The sequence below is a fragment of the Salmo trutta genome, chromosome 1, assembly GCF_901001165.1.
Source record: "Salmo trutta chromosome 1, fSalTru1.1, whole genome shotgun sequence".
NCBI lineage: Eukaryota > Metazoa > Chordata > Actinopteri > Salmoniformes > Salmonidae > Salmo > Salmo trutta.
In genome coordinates, this window is record NC_042957.1 from 55,396,435 (window position 1) to 55,420,533 (window position 24,099).

Sequence of the window (24,099 nt, forward strand, 5' to 3'; positions counted from 1 at the left end):
GTGTGTGTGATGTTATGCACTAGTATTTTTTAGCATTTATGGTTCAACATGATAAACAGAACAATATCACAAATAGTGTACTAAAATGTGTAAATCTTTGTTTGTGTCTTTTTTTAAATAGTTTTTTTTACAGTAGGTGACACTAGTGAGCTGCCTGTGACCAACAATCAGATTATGTACTAAACCTATGACTATGTAGACTTATGAAGACCTAGCTTTCAGCCCATTTACTGAACTATATAATTTCTCATATCACAAACGGCATGAAATTGAGTATTATGCCCATAGGGGCGGGGTTAGAGTGTTGGGCCAGTAAGAGGTTGCTGGTTCAAATAACAGCACAGACCAGGTGAAATTATCTGTTGCTGTGCCCTTGAGCAAGGCACTTAATCCTAACTGCTCCAGGTGCGCTGTACAATGGCGCCCCTGGCTGTGACCCCTCTCCCTGCGGGTGTCTCACCAAGATGACCAGGTGTACGCAATGAAAAGCAATAAAAGCTGTCAATTGACTGATTGGTGCTGACGCAAAACTGACAACATAATTTCCTGACCTATTCAGATCAGCTCTATCAGAGCAGCTATCAGAAAGTCATATATAACAGTTGTTGATAAAAAAAGGCAAACACTGGCATCTCAGAAATTAAATATTTATTCTGTGATACTGGTCAAGATTAATCACTCCACTTTTCACCATATCTTCAGTTTTGAACCTCCTGGGGAAAATGGAAAGAATGAAAGTACGTTTGTGGAGAGATAAGACCATTAGACATGAAATAACAAAAACACATAGGCCTATTCATTGTTAATAACTGCCTTATAACCCCCACATATACATATACACACAGATGTAGGCTCTTAATTTGAGTCAGTTTGCTACAGCAGGAAAATAATCCAGCAGCAACAGGAAATTTGAATTATTATGTGGATTATAATTAATGATTTTTTTTAGGGGGTGATACATTTTTTGCAATGAAAAATCAAGTCTGAGATTTCAAAGTGGAAATTGCAAACTTCAGAAGCATTTTTAAACCTCAAATACACTACAAGTTTTAAATGTCCTGCATTCCAGGAAAGTTATCCTCCAATAGGGTGATCAAATTAAGATCATACATCTGTACATACTGCACACACTCTCTTACCCCAAAGTGCTCCCAGCCTGTGATCTCTGAGTAGAAGGCGTCTCCAGGACAGGAAGTCTTAACCAGCTGTCTGTGGCCATACAGGGTGAAGTTGCCGACCAGTCGCCCGCCTCCCACAGCACAGGATGCCAGACGATCTCTCACCAGTTCCATGGTCTGTTGCGATGGTAATCTGGAGGTGTAGTCACCGATGAATGACACCCCGTAGCCCTTGGAGTTGTAGCCCTTAGTGTGGGCCCCTTGCCAGTGCCACCCACGCCCTTCATATAGGTACCCGTCAGAGCCTGCCACAAAGCTGGAGGCAAACATCGGCAAGGGATGAGTCATTCATCATGAGTGATTCATCCTCAAATCACATTTTGCTTGGTAAACAACAATTCCCAGAAGCATTGGACAGTGGCTAATTTCTAACTCAATTATGTGAGCGACACACACACACAGACATACTGTATACACAAACTTGACACATTACATAAGCATTGTGGTTTGCGGGGAAGCTGTGTAGTGTCCAACTGTACAGCTCCTTCAGAAAGTATTCACATCCCTTTACTTTTTCCACATTGTCGTCTTATAGCCTGAATTTTACATTTCTTAAATTTAGATTTTGTGTCACTGGTCTACACACAATACCCTATAATGTCAAAGTGAAATTATGTTTTTAGACATTTTCTAAAATTCATTAATAATGAAAAGCTGAAATGTCTTGAGTCAATAAGTATTAAACCCCTTTGTTATGGCAAGCCTAAATAAATTCAGGAGTAAAAATTAACTTAACAAGTCATATAATAAGGTGCATGGACTCACTCCGTGTGCAATAACAGAACCTCTTAAGGATCCGCCCCTTTTATTTCTCAATTTTTGCCGAAAAATTCTAACTGCCTGTAACTCAGGCCTTGAAGCAAGGATATGCATATATTCTTTGTACCATTTGAAAGGAAACACTTTGAAGTTTGTGGAAATGTGAAAGGGATGTAGGATAATATAACACAATAGATCTGGTAAAAGATAATACAATGAAGAAAAAAAACGTTTTTGTACCAACATCTTCGAAATGCAAGAGAAAGGTTATAATGTATTATTCCAGCCCAGGTGAAATTTAGATTTTGGCCACTAGATGGCAGAGGTGTATTTGCAAAGTTTTAGACTGATCCAATGAACCATTGTATTTCTGTTCAAAATGTTGTATCAAGACTGCCCAAATGTGCCTAATTTGTTTATTAATAACTTTTCATGTTCAAAATTGTGCACTCTCCTCAAACAATAGCATGGTATTTTTTCACTGTAGCAGCTGCTGTAAATTGGACAGTGCAGTTAGATTAACAAGAATTTAAGCTTTCTGCCAATATCAGATATGTCTATGTCCTGGGAAATGTTCTTGTTACTTACAACCTCATGCTAATCGCATTAGCCTACTGTACGTTAGCTCAACCGTCCCATGGACAGGACACCAATCCAGAAGAAGTTTTAACATATTTTTGAATGACTTATCTACTGTATAAGGTCCCTCAGTCGAGCAGTGAATTTCAAAAACAGATTCAACCACAAACACCAGGGAGGTTTTCCAATGCCTCGATGGATAAAACAAAACAAAAAGGCTGACATTGAGTATCCCCTTGAGCATTGTTAAGTTATTAATACACTTTGGATGGTGTGTCAATACACCCAGTCATTACAAAGATACAGCCGTCCTTCTTAACTTAGTTGCCAGAGAGGAAGGAAACCATTCAGGGATTTCACCATGAGGCCAATGGTGATTTTAAAAAAGTTGCAGAGTTTAATGGCTGTGATAGGAGAAAACTGAGGATGGATCAACAACATTGTAGTTACTCCACAATACTAAAATATATGACAGTGAAAAGAAGGAAGCCTGTACAGAATAAAAAATATTAGAAAACATGCATCCTGTTTGCAATAAGGCTGCCAAAAATGTGGAAAATAAATGTACTTAAAGTCCTGAAAACAAAGCGTTATGTTTGGGGCAAATCCAACACAACACATTATTGAGTAACACTCTTCATATTTTCAAGTATGGTCGGTGGCTGCATCATATTATGGGTATGCTTGTCATTGGCAAGGACTGAGGAGTTTTTTAGGATAAAAAGTAATGGAATAGATCCTAGAGGAAAACCTGGTTCAGTCTCCTGATAGACTACTGAGACACTGGGAGACAAATTCACCATTCAGCTGGACAATAACCTAAAACACAAGGCCAAATATACACTCGAGTTGCTTACCAAGACGACACTGAATGTTCCTGAGTGACCTAGTGACAGTTTTGACTTAAATTACTTAAAACTGACTGTCTAGCAATGATCAACAACCAACTTGACAAAGCTTGAAGATTGTTTTTAAATAATAATGTGCAAATATTGTACAATCCAGGTGTGCAAAGCTCTTAGTGTCACACCTGCTTCTACTCCCCCTCCCTGGTGCTCGAAGGCACCAGGCTCCCCAGCATTACACACTCCTGCCACCATCATTACGCACACCTGCCTTCCCCCCCATCACGCGCATCAGCGATTATTGAACTCACCTGGACTCAATCACCAAAGTCAAGGGGTATTAATACTTTCTGAAGGCACTGTATATCCTAAGACCTGTGTACTACACATACCTGTATCCAATATCGTCCCAGCCCCGGTCATCCTGGTGAAAGCGTTGCATGGACCTCATGTCTGCAGAACACTGCTGAAAGGTGAGACAAGGCTGGCCAGGCTGGTAGGTGTGGTGGATGTACATGAACGAGAGGGGGAGGGACAGGGGGGTGGGAGTGCCCCGGTATGGTGCAGCCCCCCACTGACACCGCTGGATAATAGCTGGACAGTCTAGAGACAGGGCGATCCAGAGAGAGATTGAGTTTTAACATGTTTATCCACTCCTTTTTTAAACAATAACACCATGTCTCAATTATTGTTACTATTTGTGCTTTCTTGGATCAAAGTCAAAATTATTCCAATAAATGTTGACCTATCCTTTTTAGCTTTCCCTGCACTACAGTAACCCTCTGTATCTCCAGTCTCCTCTGCAGTGGGGTTTACTTACCCATGTATCTGTGGACAAACTCCTTTATTCCTTCCCTCACCACAGCTGTCAGCTCTTCCTTTTCCTGTGCCAACATCGTAGAGTGGTCGATCAGTCTCCTCTGTAGGACCAGGGATCTCACCACCTGCCTCTGCAGGAGGGGGGGCCTGGCCAGTTCTCTGAAGTTCTCCCTGCGTAGGCGGCTGATCAGACGAGGAGCAGCGTCCAGTCCATCAAGACGATGACAGTAGTACGTCCTCAGTAGGCTGCTCAGCTTGAGAGGACGCTGGGACTGAGCTGAGACCTCCATCCCTAGAATCACACCATCCATACCGCCGTTAACCAGGGCATCGGTGGCGAAGGAGGGCTTGTCGGAGAGGGTGAAGACCTGAGGCGAGGACACGTCATCCCAGCAGCCATTAGGGCCCAGGCGTTGGGAGAGGAGAGAGCTGTGGAAGCGCTGGAAGGACAGGCCCAAGTTCCTAGCCAGAGTGAGGGAGTACAGGCCATGGACACGACACCTCGTCTTAGACACTAGCCCAGCTTCAATACCCAGAAGGACTGGGCTCATAGCAACCGTGGTGCCATCAGCAGTAAGGACAACCCCTTCCTCTCTACCTCTCTCTGTCACCTTGTGGCGCATAGCCCTGCCAATGAAATCTGAGAGATTGGAGTCTATAACTGGTGCCTCTGAGGTGCTGTCCTCCCTGATAGTGCCCAAGAAGTGCTGCATGAACTCATCTCTGAGACCGGCTGCCCTGCGCAGGCCTCTCAACACATTTACAGGCTCCAGTCCAGGGTTACTGTCTTCTACCTGCTCCAACACTCTGATGAAGTCGTCCATATGCTGGGAGGACGTGACTGAAATCAGAAAACACACTTGTTAACATTTGATCATATTCAGCATCGCTTTTCTATAAACGGAAACTACATACTGTTCTGTAATGTGTATTAATAACTGCACCCTATATTTCCTAAAATAGCATTTTCTTGCAACTTATTTCTCTAAGTAGCTGTAATGCATTTCCTTGCTGACTTTCTTGCTCTCTCGAAAAGAGTTTGACTGCTCACAACCTCTAAATAAATTGGAAAAATGTGAACACAAACAGATTGAATTACCTTTGGTATCAGTGTGAGCACTGACCAAGACCACAAGAAGGGTCAGACACCATTTCCAGTGCGGTTCCTTTGGGGAAATCATTGAGTCTTCGACGCCCTGTGCTCCTGGCATGTATTATGCATTGCATTGCCTACCTTGAAACATTTATAGGAAGGAAAACACATCAAGTGGATTATGCAACCACTGTACAAACAGATACGGTGCTGATTCATTTGAGCCATTTCAGGGACATGGTGTGGGAAATTGGCAACTGTTAGGTAAGTGTGTGTTTGTCATGTGTGTTTGACTTTATGGCTCAAGGTTTTTCGGAATTTAAATGTTTCATTATTTACATTATTGCATTACACCACTATCACTATTACAACCTTTAGGTCTGTAATTTATTTTTCTTCTCCTTCTCCTTGAGTACTTTGTATAGACTGTTGTTTCATAATATCTCAATATTAAACAATATTCTGTTTAAAAGTACTGTACAACAGCATCACATTGTGTGTTGTGTTTATGTAACAGTCTCTTTTAAGTCCCTGAAATGTCTGTGACGCATGAGAATGCAAGCATGTACTTGTTCCTTTTCCAAATGGCCCTGGAAATACACAGCAAGAACTCACAAAGGAAATTCCCATGCATCATTTTACAGGAATATTTTTTGAAACCATGCAATTGACATTAGGGCATCTTGCATTTTTAAAAACTTTTTCAAAGCATGTAATTTAGATTACACGTGGCAACAGGTATATGTCAGATGAGCACATGCACTGCTGATCATAGATCAGTGCTTTACTAGAACAAGACACGTGACCAGAACAGGAAGTCACCAACACAACAGCAGGCTGAAAACATTGAAACACGGTAAGGGATTTTAGGTCCTTGTATAAGAATAATTAACTAACTATGTTTAATGTTAGCTTGTTAACGTTGTGAATGACTGAGTTCTGGCCTTTCTGTCGTCGAGTGAGTTCGCTAGCTTGCTTGTCAATTTTAACTAGCTAAATTTGCACTAGCTAACAGCTACATTAGCTGGCTAGTTACGCTAGCATCCAATATACTTTATCTTCCTCTTTCGTCTGCACTAGCAGCCACTTTGTTGTTTCTTCAACGCAGTTAGCTCCTCCTAATTCACGGAATCGTCGTTGGCTAATCTCTTTGCATATGTACTGCAGGTAAAGATTGCCACAGCCCGTGCATGCGCCGAAGCTGGCCCTCTTGAGGCGCGGCTAAAGGAATCCCAAAACACCCCCCATCGGCCCTACCCATTTCACCTGATTTACGCGCGAGCAACGTGACTACACAGCGAGCTGTGACGAATTCGAGAGGTGTGAGCCAGACTACTACCGCCCTAAGCACTTGTTAAGATCTAAAAAATAAATAACTAATAAAATACTAACTTGTTAAGACGGATAGGTAAACATTGTGGTTGAAGATCATGCCCTCTAGGCTAGTTGAAAGTTATCTAGCTATAGCTAATCCTCTCAGATCTTCACGTGCCTAGGGTAGTGGTGAGGGGTTGATTTGGAATTGAGATGGCTAGCATATTATCAGTTTTGGCTCTTTCAGAAAATGGACACTCGGTTCACGAGAGGAAAGTCAAACATCCTGGAACGGCCTCTAACCCGTCCCAAGACTGAAGTCAGTGTGAGTGCCTTTGCACTGCTCTTCTCTGAGATGGTGCAGTACTGCCAGAGCCGCGTGTACTCTGTGTCCGAGCTGCAGCAACGCTTGGCAGACATGGGTCAGGGCGTTGGTGCCAGTATGCTGGATGTGCTGGTGCTGAGGGAGAAGAATGGGAAGAGGGAGACCAAGGTGCTTAACATACTGCTCTTCGTCAAGGTACGTGCTTGCGTGGGCTTAAGGTAGATAAGTTCATATGTAACAGTCTTATAAGGTGTAACACTTGTCATTATGCCCATGCATAAGTACATGTCTATAATTTTCAATTTGCTTCATATAGGTGTCAGTATGGAAAGCCATGTTTGGTAAGGAGGCAGACAAGCTGGAGCAGGCCAACGATGACGACAAGACCTACTACATAATAGAGAAGGAGCCACTGATCAACACTTACATCTCTGTGCCCAAGGAGAACAGCACACTAAACTGTGCTGCATTCACAGCTGGCATCGTAGAGGCCATTCTCACACACAGTGGCTTCCCTGCCAAGGTCACAGCCCACTGGCACAAGGGCACCACACTCATGATCAAGTTTGATGAAGCTGTGATAGCCAGAGACAAGGCCCTGGATGGCAGATAGATGAGAGAGTGTTGGTGTACACATGATAGAATGATGAAGTTGATCATCATTATCACTATTAGGTCTCGATATGCTCTGGCGAGTTAACGAGCCAGTAATGTGAGATATGGACTGAGTGAATGATTGGTCTGTAGGCAAGTCTGCATATGAGTAGTTGAGTTGTGAATATACAGTATATTGAGAAGTGAAACAGGATGTCTTTATCACCACATGAGAGAGTAAATATGAATGAATGATTATAATGTTAATCCCAATTCTGAGCTATTGTATTTATTTGGTCCAAGAAGAGTCCATATGAGACGACGTTTATAAAGGTCTATGTTTCTTGTAAATCTGCTCAGTCAGTCAACCCTTATCTAATGACTGACATTCTCACTGACAGTGTATCTTAAACCATCTCTCAAGACTGCATAGGACGTATGTGAATGTCATCTCTTTTGTTTTTGATATCTCAAGACATTTCGGAGTCATACAAAGGACCAACACATTGAAGATATGGGCTGCAGTATAATACACCAACATGTGCAATGGTTTACCCTCCAACTGAGTTCAACATGGTGCAATTAAAGACTGGCAGTGTTCCTTAAACAAATACAATTTTAAGTTATTATTCAAAATATGTGAAATTTGAAAGTTATCAGTGGTCATTTCCATAGAGCATTATGTTGGCAAAAATGTCCTGTTTCTATCTAGACATGTTTGAAAAACTTTTACTGTTTATCACCGTGTGTAAGCATTTTAGCGATTAACTGATATTAAGACTTGCTGAGTAATTCTAAAGATCAGGTGATCATATGTGGAAAATCGATGAATCCAGGGGTGTGTTCAATTTGTTTGCTACGTTCAACAATTTGTACTTAACACATACATTTTAGTCATTTAGCAAACGCTATATCTACACCTTTCCCCTAAACTTCCTTGTACGTTTTTGAACAGAGTGTGACGTACATTTGCTCCGTACGGTGGGTGTGCCGGAGTGTAGCTTGGAAGAAATTAGTGACATCTAAAGGGCAGCGGATACCTTTTGAACCCATAACCCCTCACCGTTTTTCATCTGGTCGTTCATTATGGCACCGTTTCCGTTGTACTGAACGCAGCCTAGCTTTGATCGTTTGACTATCAATGCAATTGGTGGGGCTAATGGGGGGGTCACAAACGCTATCACGAATTAGATATTTTGAGACCAATGACCATCAAGGCATTTTCCAGACATGTCACATGATGATTGTCATGTGGCCATTGGAAGCTGCGGCGTTGTGATTGTAGAGCGCTGCGTCCCTATTCTCTTGTAATTGGTTTCCTCAATGTTTAGTTTTCTGACAGTCCTACACGATCATTTCTGTTAATTTCTTAAATTGTATTATTCTTATGAATTCATTCATGTCCTGCAAAGCATCGTCATGGCATCATCGAACTGTAACTGCATCCAAGACGGTACAGGTTGGTCATGTACTTCAATTTATCAGTCTAAGCCTCATTTTTTAAAGTTAACCAGCATTTACCAAACTCGGTCCTTGGGACCCCAAGGGGTGCACGTTTTGGTTTTTGCCCAAACACTACAAAATGATCAAGGCTTGATGTTTGGTTATTGATGATTTAAATCAGCTGTGTAGTGTTAAGGGAAAAAGCTGCATGTCATCTGTGAGTGCCCAGCATTGCAATATGATCATAATAGTCTAATTGTATGTCAATAATGCTTCCATTGCTGTATCGTACCTAGCCCAAGAATATACTAAATGTTATTTTCAGAGGCGAATTGACTCTGGCAGCCAAATAATCAATCTACACGTGAATCGATCCTCAATTGTGGTACGGTTCTAGAAACATTAAGCGTACTACTTTCATATCACCAAAATAATTTCACAAATGCAAAATTGATACACTTATACTACCCTGTTTTAACAGTTGCAACAGGCAGTATTTTTCAGTTACAACACGTTTGTGGCGTCCTTGTTCCCACACATGTGTTGGGAGTCGCAGATAGCTAATTAGCACAGGTAGTCGCCTCCGACTTCCGTAAACAAACCGAGGTCAAATTGGTTTTACATTCAACAGATATTCGCCAAAACGTTTATTTTTACATTTGTAAATGGCTTTTCACTGATTATGAAATAATCATCATACTAGGTATGATTTATTCTATAAATGTCTAGTATACTTTTCAACCTTTGCTTTGAATAGAAATTCCAGTTTTGATTTGATAGAAATACATAAAATCTCAAATATTGCATTTAAAGATGAAGAAATAAATAACTAATTCAGTGATTGTCGCAGAAAAGTGAAAATATGCATTTATTTGCAATAACTTTAAAGAAATGTTCATTTCAAGTACAATTTGTTCTATATAAAGTTAGACTATGTAAACATTGTACAACTTTATGTAAACAGTCTTAAATTGTATGCCAAATCAATGTTTGCCTTTTTAGTGCAACAGTTCCACATTTTTAAACTAGTTACAAGGCACAACATTCATTTATTTATACGTCTCTAATTTAACAGCTAAGAGGCCCCTTCCAATCATTTTCTATTTTGGCTTTGTTGAAGTACTTTGTCATCCCCAGACAAACTGAATGGTACCATCTCCTGAGGTAATAGATTCAGCTGTTGAACACTTACAGGCAAATGTTTAATACCCCGGGTATTCCCAGAACACATCCCGTAAAGTCTATAGAGTCAGTGGTCACTTTATTAGGTACAACTCCCTTTGCATCTGGAACAGTGTGAATTCAAAACAGTTGATGAAACTGGGAAAGGAGATAAGACTGTTCAAGTTAAGTCCAGTTGGAGTTTATTACAGTCAGTACAAGTTTTGGAACTTTTCTGATTTACAAAATACCATCACAGACTGTGCTGTCATTTTGCACATTCTAAAGTTCAAACAGTAACAGAATACCTGAATACTTCTCTGCATGCTTTAGTGTCTAGCAAATCAAGACCACAGGACTTGGTGTATGTAGGAACAATTTATTTTGTGAGTAGGGTGGTGAACCTGGCAACTGAGTGTAGATATCACAAACAACTCATTTTGAGTAGTGTCTGTCTGTTATATGTTTGATCAATGGGTATAATGGTAAATCTGATCCACAAGTTCCTCATAGGCTCACTTGGATATATATATATGAGAGTTGGAGGTAAAGAAAAAAATATGAAACGAGGACATTAAAACACTGGCAGAATTCTTTCATCTACATCCATTCACATAAAATATGTATTTTAAAGTATAAATTCCCTTCTAAGACCACTGTCTTTCTGGACGTTTTAAAGGGTTTGCAAATAGTTATTTCCACAATGAATTTGAATTGAAAGGGATATGGTAATACCTATGTAGGTGACGTAGTTTCTACACTGGTATAATGTGTGGTAGTTGCACACTTCCCTGCTGAATTATGTAGAGCTGATTTGGGCCAGTTTATATATTTTTTTCGTGATCTTTTGTGAAAAAAAACAAATTTTGTAATTGAAGGTGCTTCAACAAAGTACTGAGTAAGGGGTTTGAATACTTATGTAAATTTGATATTTCAGTTTTTTGTTTTAATACATTTACAAAATGTCTAAACCTGTTTTTGCTTTGTCATTATGGGTTATTTTGGGTAGATTGAGGGGGAAAAACTTATCAATTTTAGAATAAGGCTAACATAACAATGTGGGAAAAAGTCAAGGGGTCTCTACTTTTTTTATTGAATGGGCTATATCAAATCAAATTTATTTATATAGCCCTTCGTATATCAGCTGAAATCTCAAAGTGCTGTACAGAAACCCAGCCTAAAACCCCAAACAGCAAGCAATGCATGTGAAAGAGGCACGGTGGCTAGGAAAAACTCCCTAGGAAAAACTCCCTAGAAAGGCCAAAAACCTAGGAAGAAACCTAGAGAGGAACCAGGCTATGAGGGGTGGCCAGTCCTCTTCTGGCTGTGCCGGGTGGATATTATAACAGAACATGGTCAAGATGTTAAAATGTTCATAAATGACCAGCATGGTCAAATAATAATAATCATTGTAGTTGTCGAGGGTGCAACAAGCACGTCCGGTGAACAGGTCAGGGTTCCGTAGCCGCAGGCAGAACAGTTGAAACTGGAGCAGCAGCATGGCCAGGTGGACTGGGGACAGCAAGGAGTCATCATGCCAGGTAGTCCCGAGGCATGGTCCTAGGGCTCAGGTCCTCCGAGAGAGAGAAAGAAAGAAAGAAAGAGAGAAAGAGAGAATTAGAGAGAGCATATTTAAATTCACACAAGACACCGGATAAGACAAGAGAATACTCCAGATGAAACAGACTGACCCTAGCCCCCTGGCACATAAACTACTGCAGCATAAATACTGGAGGCTGAGACAGGAGGGATCAGAAGACACTGTGGCCCCATCCGATGATACCCCCGGACAGGGCCAAACAGGCAGGATATAACCCTGCCTATATCATACCTACTGATCCAATGCATGCTTGAATTATATAATTATAGTAAAATTATAATACCACATCGCTTTCCCACTTCCTCTTTTTCGGCAGCAATATCAAGCTTATGAATGCTCTTTTGAAATATGCCTTCCCTATGTTGTATGTAGAAACCCATGTCTGTCATTGATTCTCTCTCAGAGAAGGATGAGCTGTTCTCACCTGTGAGCAGCTACAGGTCCGATGACCTCAGTGGCGGGAACCCCCGGCTCACCGGTCTGGTAGCCTCAGAGCTCAGGCAACAGCAGCAGGAGGAGGAGGCACTGCGGAGAAAGCTCAAGTACTTCTTCATGAGCCCCTGTGACAAGTACCACGCCAAAGGCCGCAAGCCCTTTAAACTGGTCCTGCAGCTGCTCAAGATCCTCATCGTCACTGTACAGGTGGGCCTTTACTGAACTGAAGAATTGGTATTCATGATAGGGCTTCTGTTGATTTACATTGTTTTAACCTTTAATCCCCTGTCACTCCCTTCTCTAGTTAGTCCTGTTTGGCTTGAGTAACCAGATGGTGGTGACATTCAAGGAAGAGAACACAGCATCCTTCAAACACCTTTTCCTTAAAGACTATCGGGATGGCTCTTCAATGGCAATCCACACACAGAGTGAACTCTATAGCCATATTTATTATGCTGTAGATCAGGTACTAGTATCTCAGTACGCAACACTAAACAGAGACCCGCAGATGAGTGACTTCTCAACCCTCTCATTTTGTTCTATGTAATGCCTTGTGTTATTAAATTATCTTTTTGTCTTCCTTGTCTGTCTATATGATGTCTTGCTATTAGTATAACTGTATGTTACATATTCCATTCATCATCCTTTCTCTTTTCTTTTCCTCAGTACCTGGCTCTACCGCAGACATCAGTGGGGCGGTATGCATATGTGTGGGGTGAGGGTGTGAATGGGAGTGCCCTCTCTCTGTGCCAGCGGTACTACAAGAGGGGCATCATCGACCCCATCAACGACACCTTTGACATCGACCCCGAAGTTATCACCGGTACCCTGGCCGCATTCTCCTCTTTTTTCTGTTCATTAAGTTGTCTATCAAATTCCCCCTCCATGTATTTCACATCAGTCTGTCGGTCATGTTTTTTTTAATCCACTGCCAGTTGTCTTTGGCCCGTTAAGAAGTAACTGTTAGTGAGTCAAAGCTCCAGATATGTCAAGAGTTGCCCTCTAACCGTGCCCTACTTTCAGTGCTGAGAATAGATCCTGTCCATAAAAGCATTACCATATAAGTGCTATTTCCACTAACATCAGCAAAATAATAAGAGAGCTGGCCAAATGGACGTCTTCTGTTCGATTCACCTGCTGATTTCTCAAAGATAGTTCATCGGCACAGTTTTGTTTATGTGTTTTGGCAACGGACCATTGTTTGAAATGTTATCAAAAGCGGTTGAGTCAAGGTTGGCAACTAAACAGAAGTAGTTAAGATAACCTTGTATTTCAAAATGTTGAAGTTGTGAAAGTATTTTCCATTGGCTTTGGAAAAAAAGTGAATAACAGAATACTTGCAAGTGTCAAATATACACTGAGTGTACAAAATATTAGGAAGACCTGCTCTTTCCATGACGTAGACTGACCAGGGGAATCCAGGTGAAGCTATGTTCCCTTATTAATGTTAGTTGTTTAATCCACTTCAATCAGTGTAGATGAAGGGGAGGAGACATGGATTGTGTATGTGTGCCATTCAGAGGTTGAATGGGCAAGACAAAAGATTGAAGGGCCTTTGAACGGGGTATGGTAGTAGATGCCAAGCGCACCGGTTTGTGTCAAGAACTGCAACGCTGCTGTGTTTTTCATGCTCAACAGTTTCCCGTGTGTATCAAGAAGGACATCCAGCCAACGTGACACAACTGGGGGGGTGCAACACAATATTAGGAAGGTGTTCCTAACGTTTGGTATACTCCGTGTATATGGTTCTGGAAATAAATCTTCTGGATTTCTGTTTTTGTTCCTACTCTCTCAACTTGCTTTTATTCCATCCTTCGGTCTTTTTCAGATTGCATTGGTGTGGACCCACTACCAGACCCTCCTTCTCCTGATTACAGTGACTACAAGAACTTCACTCTCCAGTTTCACAAGTGAGACACACAATGGTCTCCCTTGCTCCCTCTCCCCTTTTATTCTTGCATGCAATTCCTCATGGGGTTTTGAATCCCGTTTTTGTAATTTTGTCACTCCTTTCTTATGTTAATGTATTGCTTATGGTAATGCTTACCGTAATTTCCGGACTATTAAGCGCACCTGAATATAAGCCGCACCCACTGAATAAAAAATAAAAAAATTATTTTGAACATAAATAAGCTGCACATGTCTATAAGCCGCAGGTACCTACCGGTACATTGAAACATGAACTTTACACAGGCTTTAACGAAACGCGGCTTGTAACAAAAATAAATAGGCTTTAACGAAACACGGCTTGTAACAAAAATAAATAGGCTTTAACGAAACACGGCTTGTAACAAAAAATAAAAAAATAGCAGTAAGCTTTAGTTGCCTTTGCACTGAGTCAATTCCTCACGCTGCTGTTTCCAACGTCTTATGGGCAAGACTCATTAAGACCAAGCTCCCGTGCAGCAGCTCTATTTCCTTTTCCAACAGCCAGATCAATCGCCTTCAACTTGAAAGCTGCATCATATGCATTTCTCCGTGTCTTTGCAATGATGAGGGTGACAAAATGACTACCGTAATCAGAATGATGGGAAGTTTGAGAGCGCTCGATTTAATCTAAATAGTAAACAAAAAAGTTTTTGACCTTAATCCGTTCGGCAATTTCATTGGTCTAATGAAAGCTTCATGCCGCCAAAAAACTGATCACGTCACAGAATGTGTTTTTTGGGAGAAAAAAAAATTGAAAGCGGAAAAAATCCATATATTAGCCGCGTCATTGTTTAAGCCGCGAGGTTCAAAGCCTGGGAAAAAAGTTGCGGCTTATAGTCCGGAATGTACGGTATGTAACTCGAGTCATTTCAGCATTACATATCAACATGGAACATTACTGGGTAACATCACTTCTCAAGCATTTCTCTTACTGGATCTTGTCTCCTTCTTCTTCTTCTTCTTGGTCTCCAGGCTGATCAATGTGACCATTCAGTTCCAGCTGAAGGCCATAAACATCCAGACCATCATCAACAATGAGATCCCCGACTGCTACACCTTTGCTATTATGGTGAGATGACCAACCAATTTCCCCTGAACAGCCCAGTTTCACCTATATGCATTTAAATTGTGGCAGCCACAAATGTTTTAAAATGTTTTCAGTGTAAACTGAAGCAACTAAATACAGATATAATCTATGTAGAAAATATAGGATGGCGCAATATATTTAAAAATAAGATCATCTTTGAGAACTAACAATCACCAAAAATAAAGTAGGTAGTCATGGCATGTGGCCCCCACTGATTTTGTTATAATTTGAGTCACTCCATTGGCATAAGAACACGGCGTAAACCATGGTGAAATGTGTAGAATTGCAGGAAATTAGCTTTAAAACAGCAAAATTGTCTCCGCGGCCAAGAGGAGGGCCTCTAAAACCGTGCCATTGGCCATGCCCACTAGCACGCCACACCCCATCGCCCAACTTTGCCACCGCTGCTGAAAAAATTCATAGGGGAAACACTGCAGCCCCATACAGCCCACTGTGTCTTAGACAGCTGTTATAAAGCAAGGATTTGTGTTGTAGCTACGTTTACAGTGTGTGTATTGTGGCTGCTGTCAGGTTGTCCTGGATAACAAGGCTCACAGCGGCAGAGTGAAGATCAGCCTGCTCAACCATGTCTCCATCAAGAAGTGCAAAGACCCCAACGTGTGGGGACATGGTGAGAGAGCGAGGATGGGGGGGGGGGGGTACTGCTTGAGATTGATTCACTTCTTTCCTGCTGTTCCTTACTAGCTGTTTGCCTCTTCCTTCCCTTCACTCCCTGACTTAATTCATTCAAACAACCCTCCTTTCTTCTTTCTCCTATAGCGGAGAACTATGCACGGGAGGCTTTTGACGTGTTGGTGGCCATAGTGTGTCTGCTGTCCCTGCTGCTGTGTGGTCGCTCCATCCTCAGAGGAGTCATCCTACAACATGTAAGACCAAGGCTGAGCCCCAAAATTCTAAAATGTTGTTACATTGTAATTTATATGAACAAAATATATATGGAACAATTTAAAATATTTTACTTATAGTTCATAGAAGGAAATCAGTCAATTTAAATTCATTAGGCCCTAATCTATGGATTTCACAAGACTAACAAACAAATGATAGTCACACTAAGCGCAAACCAGATGGGATGGCGTATTGCTGCAGAATGCTGTGGAAGCCATGCTGGTTAAGTGTGCCTTGACTTCTAAATAAATCACAGACAGTGTCACCAGCAAAGCACACCCACACCACTTCCTCCAAGCTTCACGGTTGGAACCACACATGGAGATCATCCGTTCACCTACTCTGCGTCTCAAAGACACGGCGGTTGGAAGCAAAAATCTCAAATTTGTACTCATCAGACCAAAGGACAGATTTCCACCGGTCTAATGTCCATTGCTTGTGTTTCTTGGCCCAAGCAAGTCGCTTCTGCTTATTCATGTCCTTCAGTAGTGGTTTCTTTGCAGCAGTTCGGCCATGAAGGCCTGATTTCATGTAGTCTACTCTGAACAGTTGATGTTGAGATATCTCTTATTTGAACTATGTGAAGCATTTATTTGTGCTGCAATTTTTGAGGTGCAGTTAACTCTAATTAATTTATCCTGTGCAGCAGAGGTAACTCTGGGTCTTCTTTTCCTGTGGCGGTTCTCATGAGAGCCAGTTTCGTCATAGCGCTTGATGGCTTTTGCGACTGCACTTGAAGAAACGTTTAAAGTTCTTGAAATTTTCCAGATTGACTGACCTTCATGTCTTAAAGTAACGATAGACTGTTTCTCTTTGCTTATTTGAGCTGTTCTTGTCATAATATGGACTTGGTATTTTACCAAATAGGGCTATCTTCTGTATACCACCCTACCTTGTCACAACACAGCTGATTGGCTCAAACGCATTAAGAAGGAAATAAATTCCACAAATGAACTTTTAACAAGGCACACCTATTCATTGAAATGCATTCCAGGTGACTACCTCATGAAGCTGGTTGAGAGAATGCCAAGAGTGTTCAAAGCTGTCATCAAGGCACAGGGTGGTTACTTAAAGAATTTCAAATCTAAAGTTTATTTTGATTTGTTTAAGACTTTTTTTTGGTTACTACATGATTCCATATGTGTTATTTCATAGTTTTGATGTCGTCACTATTAATATACAATGTAGAAAATAGTAAAAATTAAGAAAAACCCTTGAATGAGTAGGTGTCAACTTGCGACCCCATTTTCATATCAATCAATCAAATGTATTTATAAAGCCCTTTTTACATCAGCCGATGTCACAAAGTGCTATACAGAAACCCAGCCTAAAACCCCAAACGGCAAGCAATGCAGATGTAAAAGCACAGTGGCTAGGAAAAACTCCCTTGAAAGGCAGGAACCTAGGAAGAAACCTAGAGGTACCAGGCTCTGAGGGGTGACCAGTCCTCTTCTGGCTGTGCCGGGTGGAGATTATAACAGTATATGGCCAAGACGTTCAAACGTTCATAGATGACCATCAGGATCAAATAATAATAATCACAGTGGTTGTAGAGGGTGCAACAGGTCAGCACCTCCGGAGTAAGTGTCAGTTGGCTTTTCATAGCTGATCATTCTGAGTTAGAGACAGCAGGTGTGGTAGAGCGAGAGAGTCGAAAACAGCAGGTCCGGGACAAGGGAGCACATCAGGTGAACAGGTCAGGGTTCCTTAACCGCAGGCAGAACAGTAGAAACTGGAGCAGCAGTACGACCAGGTTGACTGAGGACAGCAAGGCCATATCAGGCGACCCCCACATAGTCACGACACCTAGTTTGGGAATCGCTGGTTAATTCTGTTCATTTGTCTGTCCCGTCTCTCTGTGTGTTTCTGACAGGAGTATGTCCAGTTCTTCAGACACAGGCTGAATCACAGTGTGTGCTGGGCGGACAGGATGGAGTTCATTAACGGCTGGTTCATCCTGCTCATCATCAGTGACCTGTTCACCATCACCGGCAGCTTCATCAAGATTGGCATAGAGTCCAAGGTAATACAGAACAATGCATTGCTTTTAGTTTCATATCTTTCCAGGCCTGCGCCAGTCCCCCCCACCGTTAGAATTAGACAGAGCAAATAATAGAATTATTAATACAATTAATTTAATTGACTCTGTCCTTCAGAACATGTCGTTGTATGATGTGTGTGGGATTCTGCTTGGTACCTCCACTCTGCTGGTGTGGGTGGGAGTCCTCCGCTACCTCAGTTTCTTCCAGAAGTACAATGTGAGTGACATAATCAGTCACACAAAAATGCACACGTTGACATTTAAGTTGAATGGCTTTCTGAGCAGGTTTTGCGTCACTTCCCACCTCTTTTTCCATGTGTAAATTAGTCTTATGTTTTCTCTCTTCCTTATTCTCAGATCCTGATTGTGACGCTGCGGGCTGCCTTTCCTAATGTAATCCGCTTCTGCCTCTGTGTAGCTGCCATATACCTGGGCTATTGCTTCTGTGGCTGGATCGTGCTGGGTCCTTACCATACCAAGGTATTTGGTCATGGACAGGACACACACACATGTATTTTTATTATTCATTAGCAATATCACGAATTGCTGAAACTGTGAAAAATAAATGTGTTCTAATTCACCAACTCATCCTCTCTGTCCCCGCAGTTCCGCTCTCTGTCCATGGTGTCAGAGTGCCTGTTTTCTCTGATCAACGGGGACGATATGTTTGTGACGTTTGCTGAGATGCAGAAGAGTGGCACGCTGGTGTGGGTGTTCAGCCAGGTCTACCTCTATACCTTCATCTCCCTCTTCATCTACATGGTGCTCTCCCTCTTCATCGCTCTCATCACCGGAGCCTACGATGCCATCATGGTACTGTGGGAGGGATGAAGGATGAAGGATGAGTGGAGCGATAGAAGGGGAGGATGAGGGATGGCGGGTGGAAAGAGTGAACGGAGAAATGCAGGACAGATGATTTAGTGACATTAAAATAAAAGATGGAGTGTTGATGAGTGCCATATGGGGAAAAAGGGTGCAATGTACAGGAAGTAGGATGGAAGAGGATTCTTTACAGTAGTTTTATCAAAGCACTCTGTCTCTCTACAGGCCCAAACCCAGGAGCCGATGCACATCACAGACCTGCATGCTTTCATAGCAGAGTGTACTGATACACCTTGCTCTGGAAAGTTCCGTGGCCCAGAGGCATCCTCCTGTTCATTCTTCTGCTGCTGTGACTGAAGAGACAGTGAGTATGTTCGTGTGTGTGTCATTCAGGGTTTGATGTTTTTGTCTTTGAAGTAATCTCAATTCCATTGACATAGATTGGTCATTTCTCTATTTCAGATCCACCAGTGGGAGGATGTCTTCTGTAGGATGTGGCACGTCGGTGCATTTAAATTCCGACTGGTACTGTACAACGTACATATTACTAACTGCTGTAGATCGCACATTAATATTTAATATGCCAGTTCATTGGGTTTTTATAGCTAACAAGTTACATTCATATGGCTAGCACATTCTGCTAGCTAATTCCTGACTGTAATACAGCAATATAGCTAGCTGTCCTTCAGAGAGGAAACTGATTTTGCACAACGTACTGTATATCTGAATATGTTTTACTAAATAGGAGTTTTATGGTGCAGTTTTGATTTATATTGTTGATAAGCCTTTGTTGAATTGGGTCTGCATGACCCTATGACTGAGGGACGGCAATGGTTTAATTGTGCTTTACTGTGCCCCTGAATGTTATGATTGTCCTCTGAATCATGTTTATGACAGAGACACACACTAACAGACAGGCTGAAGCATGCACACCATTATGTACTGTATTTTTAGTGAAGGCTACTCACTCTTTGGTCCTTTATTACCTTCTCCTCTTCTGGATGGGATGACTACATGTTCAAGGACGGGACCTGCAGCCATAGTTAGTCATCAATATGTATGAAGCCTTTGGTGTAAAGAGACAGGTGACCCTGACCTGAACACCAATGCAAGACCGCTATAGTGGGTTTTATAGTGCACTGTACAGACTCCATATTGCTGAAGAAAAGCAACATTTTTTTATTTTAATTTTAAACTATGCTAAATGTTTTAACCACCCTTATTAATTATTTTGTTGGATGACTGTTGCACCTGACTGAAATACAAGGCCAGTAAAGGATTATTTTATGAGATATATCTAACATTGTTATATTGAATTCAGTGTTCATTTATTGAATCTCTCTCCGGGCAAATTAATTCTGCAAACCAGTATGTGGTCCAAATCATGATTCACTGAAGGAAAGGGACTGAATTATCATATTTTATCTGTTTTATTTGAAAAACCTTTTGAAGTGATAATGTAATTTCATTGTATGAAATGTTATGTAAGCTTATAGTGATGTTCATTAGGGGAAAAAAGGACTCTCATTGCACAAGATACGTAAGCGATCAAAAGGAAGGGAAGAGTTGTCAGTATAGGACTAATAGAGAAATCATTGATGTGTACCCAGAATGCACTGTTTCTGGTGAAGGTGTTTTTCCATGACATGTTTTCAAAATGTATTCAAGTATGTGTCGATGACCAGAAATGTACATTTCTTCCCATTCTTTGAATGTTTTTACTTAGTACACTTATCTTGCTTGAGGTTATCAGGTACGCATATACGATGAACCGTGACGACAGAACTTGAAGCGGTGCTAAATGTCTCATGGCATGCAGCACAGTGGCTTAGCAGATTACTTGCAAGGATTGTTGTAGTAGTAGTGTGTTTCTTAAAATGTTTTATACTCTGCTAACGTGATAATTTCTGATGTATTTCTCATTGTTTTACTTTTTGTTTTAAAAATGTTATGTTTGGTTAGACTGATACTAATCATTTTAGTATGGCCAAATTGCTCAACATCTCTCATCCAAAATGTAATCTCGCTTGTACATATTTTTTTTTACTTAAAAAAAAAAAATAGCTTTTCTAATTTCTTTGCCCTTTTTTGTCAGTACATTGCATTTCTGTGCCACCTCTCTGGCTAATGCCAGTAAACCACCTCCAATTAAAACTATTGAAAGCGTACTGTTTATTTCTACCAAGCAGAGTCCTATTTTCTGGAGATGTGGTCCATGTTGTCGCTTTTCTGCTCTCTCTCGTCAACGACATTATACATTTAGTCCTCTTCATGGTTAATGAGGCAGAACAACCATTTCCTTTTGTCAGTTATGTTGGTTGAGTGCTTGACCTGTTATGAACTTTTAAAGAGTAATGTAAACAAACTTGCTTGAAGACCGTTTTCTATGTGTATGGATTCATGGTGAATTGTACTTGAGACGCAATGATCTGATCATCTTCAGGCCAGGGCCAGCCCAGTACAGTGCCCCTGTGACTGTGGTGGTATGATAGCACCACTAGAGGGAGAAAGGAGCCTCTTGTCTGACTCTACATAACCTCTACCAGTCAGCCAGTCAAAGAAAATCAATAGCTGTCTGAGGCCATAAAGAAAGGAGAGAAAACAGAAACAAATGGGATGAGAGCTAAATAGTTTAAAGTACCTTGTTTTTAAGGGGCCAACATTTACCACACGCCAGTACACTTGCACATCGCAAAACAAAAGATAAGTGAAAGGAGATAACATGGTCGATGTGAGTCTAGATAAATGCACATAATTGAAAAAGTACACATGTCCAGATGGGGAGGGAAGATCAGTGCAGAGATCTGCACAGTCAGTGCTCTTAATGTAGCTTCGTCTGAGTGGTATAGAGGAGAGGGGCCCCTGTCCGATTCCCTTAGTAGCAGCATGCATTATTAACGGCAGGATGCAGCCAGAAAGGGCTAGGAAGCACTTCCACTAACCCATCAACCAGAAACGGGCCTGCCTGGACATCATCAGGTTTCAGGGTAACAATTCCAATTAAACAGAAAGTCCTCTAAAGCTAGCCACATGAGACACGAGGCCTCTTTCCTCTACTTTAGAGTGAAACTAGGTGATAACATGAGTTGTGGATTTTACTAGGCTGTGTGCATAATGCAGTTTTATGATACAGCAATCTTTGTTTATCTGAAATGTTCTATTATGACACTGTTTTAACATAAGAAATGTTAATGTTGCAGTGAGATTAGGTTATAATTGACTGTAGTCGTAAGTATATAGTCAGTGCTGTATGTGTGTTACATGTTCTTCAAGTGTGTTAGTATGCAGCATGTTAATGAAATGCTGTGTTGGCACGTTCTGTTCTCCTGGGAGCCCAAGCTCACACAGAACAGAAGCAGGTGCACTGCTGGCGTGTGCTAACTTGTGAACATGGTATTCAGAGGCATGTAATGATGAACAGGCTACCATGTACTGTGTGCCGTGTTTAATGTTTACATCCTAGATATTCTAAGTCCATTTCTCGACCAGAAACACGTGTCTGTGAATTTCCTTTGAGGATATAGACTATGTCTGATAAGATGGGCGTCTCCCCCTTTTTTTTTGCACAATACCTGCTTCCTCTGTGTGATTTGACTGATATGAGAACAGCCTGTGTTACAGCACTCAAGCTTGTGTGTGTCACTGTGTGTCTGTTCGCAGGTGTTAGTGTGTATTCCTTGTTAAAGTTAGCACAACAACATCCAGAGGTTTGACTGACTGTGCGCCAGTTCTTTTGTGCTGCGTTGCCCCAGCTGGGCTGCTGGCCAAGGGGACACAACAATGAGATAAATAACAGGGGGACTAGGTGGCGAGTACACTGCCCTGCCCCTTCCTGTCTCCACTGCAGCGCACCACAGCCTGTGTGGAAAAAAAACTTCCTCTCTTTGTTGTGCCTGTTTCACCAAGCCAATACGTCCATCTCTGGCAGGCCGAACCTAGTATAGGACCCCCAAACTCCCATCCTCTTTTCCTTGCCTTTCTCTGTTTTTCCTCTCCCTCTCTTTACTGTGTGTGATAAAGATCTGTGTGATAGTTCTTGTGTGTGTGGGTACCTCTGTTTTAGTGTGTTTGCTATGTTTCTCCTTCTCTGCTTCCCTCACAATACATTTCTTTCACTACATTTCTACTGTCTGCTTTGGTCTGCTTTGGTCTGTTTGACAGTGTGTGTGTGTGTGTGTTTATTGAAAGTCATGTTAGTCAAGCATGTGTAACTAATTGTGTAGGTGTGGGCCAGAGGGTTTACCTTTGCTGATAATTTTGAGAGCGAGAGAGAGAAGTGCGAGGAGCTGTAGGGAGTTGGGGTTATTGCATGATAGAATACAAAACAAGCGATATCAATCTTAGCATATCAACAAAGGCGTAGCAGCACAAGGCTACTTTACATTGCCTAGTGACAGTGTGACCATAACACAACCACACAGGTCAGCGCACCATTAAGCAACTGTTCACCGAGGTAAACATCCTGGGGAAGTGTGTGTGTGTGTTATGAATTCCATAGGGTGAGAGCTGAAGGGGACACAATGTGAAGCACAACGCTGCCTAGCCCGTGCAGACCCTGGCACAAAAGCCTGGCTCATGTAGACAGCTCTGGCTTCACTGGGAGAGCTGAACAGCAGCAGTGCAGACGGATAGGCAGCATGCCCACCGAGACTGTCTCAGAAGTCTGGTGTGAAGACAGGAGCGGCACACACAGACAAAGCCTATGAAAAAACGCCCACAATCAGTAGAGGGAGACAATTGTGTCTGGGGGAAAAACACTGTACAGACAGCGGCAGCTACTTCAACCTTCCTCTGTTTCTATTTCCTCTTCATCTTGTTTCTGTCTCCTTTGATTCCACCATGTCTCTGACTCTGTTACAATCTGACATAAAATGGTGTATCTTTATGCACTGGTGATTCTCCTGACAGCCTCTTTGACAGGTCAAACATGTTTGGTCTTGTCAGCGTGGGGGCTTGTCTGCAACCGATTAGATATCTTGTCCTTACAATTAAGAATGGGCCACTGCAATAAACCTAGTGTTATCAATATCTCTGTGAAGATGTTTATGGATATGATTATATTACCTGATTGTTCAACTTTGACACATTTTAGCATGAGTGGTAATCAATATTCATTATGTATGTGCAGCAGGACATTTTTAGTCCTTTGTAGAACTAATAAAGATGTTT

General features: G+C 41.6%; 3 protein-coding genes across 4 annotated transcripts; 2 read left to right on the plus strand and 1 right to left on the minus strand.

Moving 5' to 3' along the window:
• Window positions 1–631: 631 nt before the first annotated feature.
• LOC115201308 (N-acetylmuramoyl-L-alanine amidase) lies at window positions 632–5,460 on the minus strand. Its single transcript, XM_029764830.1, has 5 exons — window positions 5,280–5,460; window positions 4,182–5,021; window positions 3,754–3,964; window positions 1,140–1,434; window positions 632–713 (listed from the first exon to the last, which is right to left on the minus strand). Exons 1-5 carry the CDS (start codon window positions 5,389–5,391, stop codon window positions 699–701), a joined length of 1,473 nt encoding a protein of 490 aa, XP_029620690.1. The 5' UTR covers window positions 5,392–5,460; the 3' UTR covers window positions 632–698.
• Window positions 5,461–5,979: 519 nt separating this feature from the next.
• Window positions 5,980–7,779, plus strand: LOC115201314 (trafficking protein particle complex subunit 5). Of its 2 annotated transcripts, XM_029764852.1 has the most exons (4): window positions 5,980–6,129; window positions 6,441–6,593; window positions 6,835–7,107; window positions 7,229–7,779. In XM_029764852.1, exons 3-4 carry the CDS (start codon window positions 6,838–6,840, stop codon window positions 7,523–7,525), a joined length of 567 nt encoding a protein of 188 aa, XP_029620712.1. In that variant the 5' UTR covers window positions 5,980–6,129; window positions 6,441–6,593; window positions 6,835–6,837; the 3' UTR covers window positions 7,526–7,779. The 2 variants fall into 2 exon arrangements, with proteins under 2 accessions (XP_029620712.1, XP_029620704.1); XM_029764844.1 differs by lacking the exon at window positions 6,441–6,593 and having other exon boundaries at window positions 5,991–6,129.
• Window positions 7,780–8,246: 467 nt separating this feature from the next.
• LOC115201301 (mucolipin-1-like) lies at window positions 8,247–21,295 on the plus strand. The gene is made up of 14 exons (XM_029764819.1): window positions 8,247–8,965; window positions 12,114–12,352; window positions 12,450–12,611; window positions 12,812–12,968; window positions 13,974–14,055; window positions 15,047–15,143; window positions 15,693–15,792; window positions 15,942–16,048; window positions 17,941–18,090; window positions 18,224–18,325; window positions 18,466–18,588; window positions 18,715–18,921; window positions 19,156–19,294; window positions 19,393–21,295. Exons 1-13 carry the CDS (start codon window positions 8,926–8,928, stop codon window positions 19,285–19,287), a joined length of 1,698 nt encoding a protein of 565 aa, XP_029620679.1. The 5' UTR covers window positions 8,247–8,925; the 3' UTR covers window positions 19,288–19,294; window positions 19,393–21,295.
• Window positions 21,296–24,099: the final 2,804 nt, after the last annotated feature.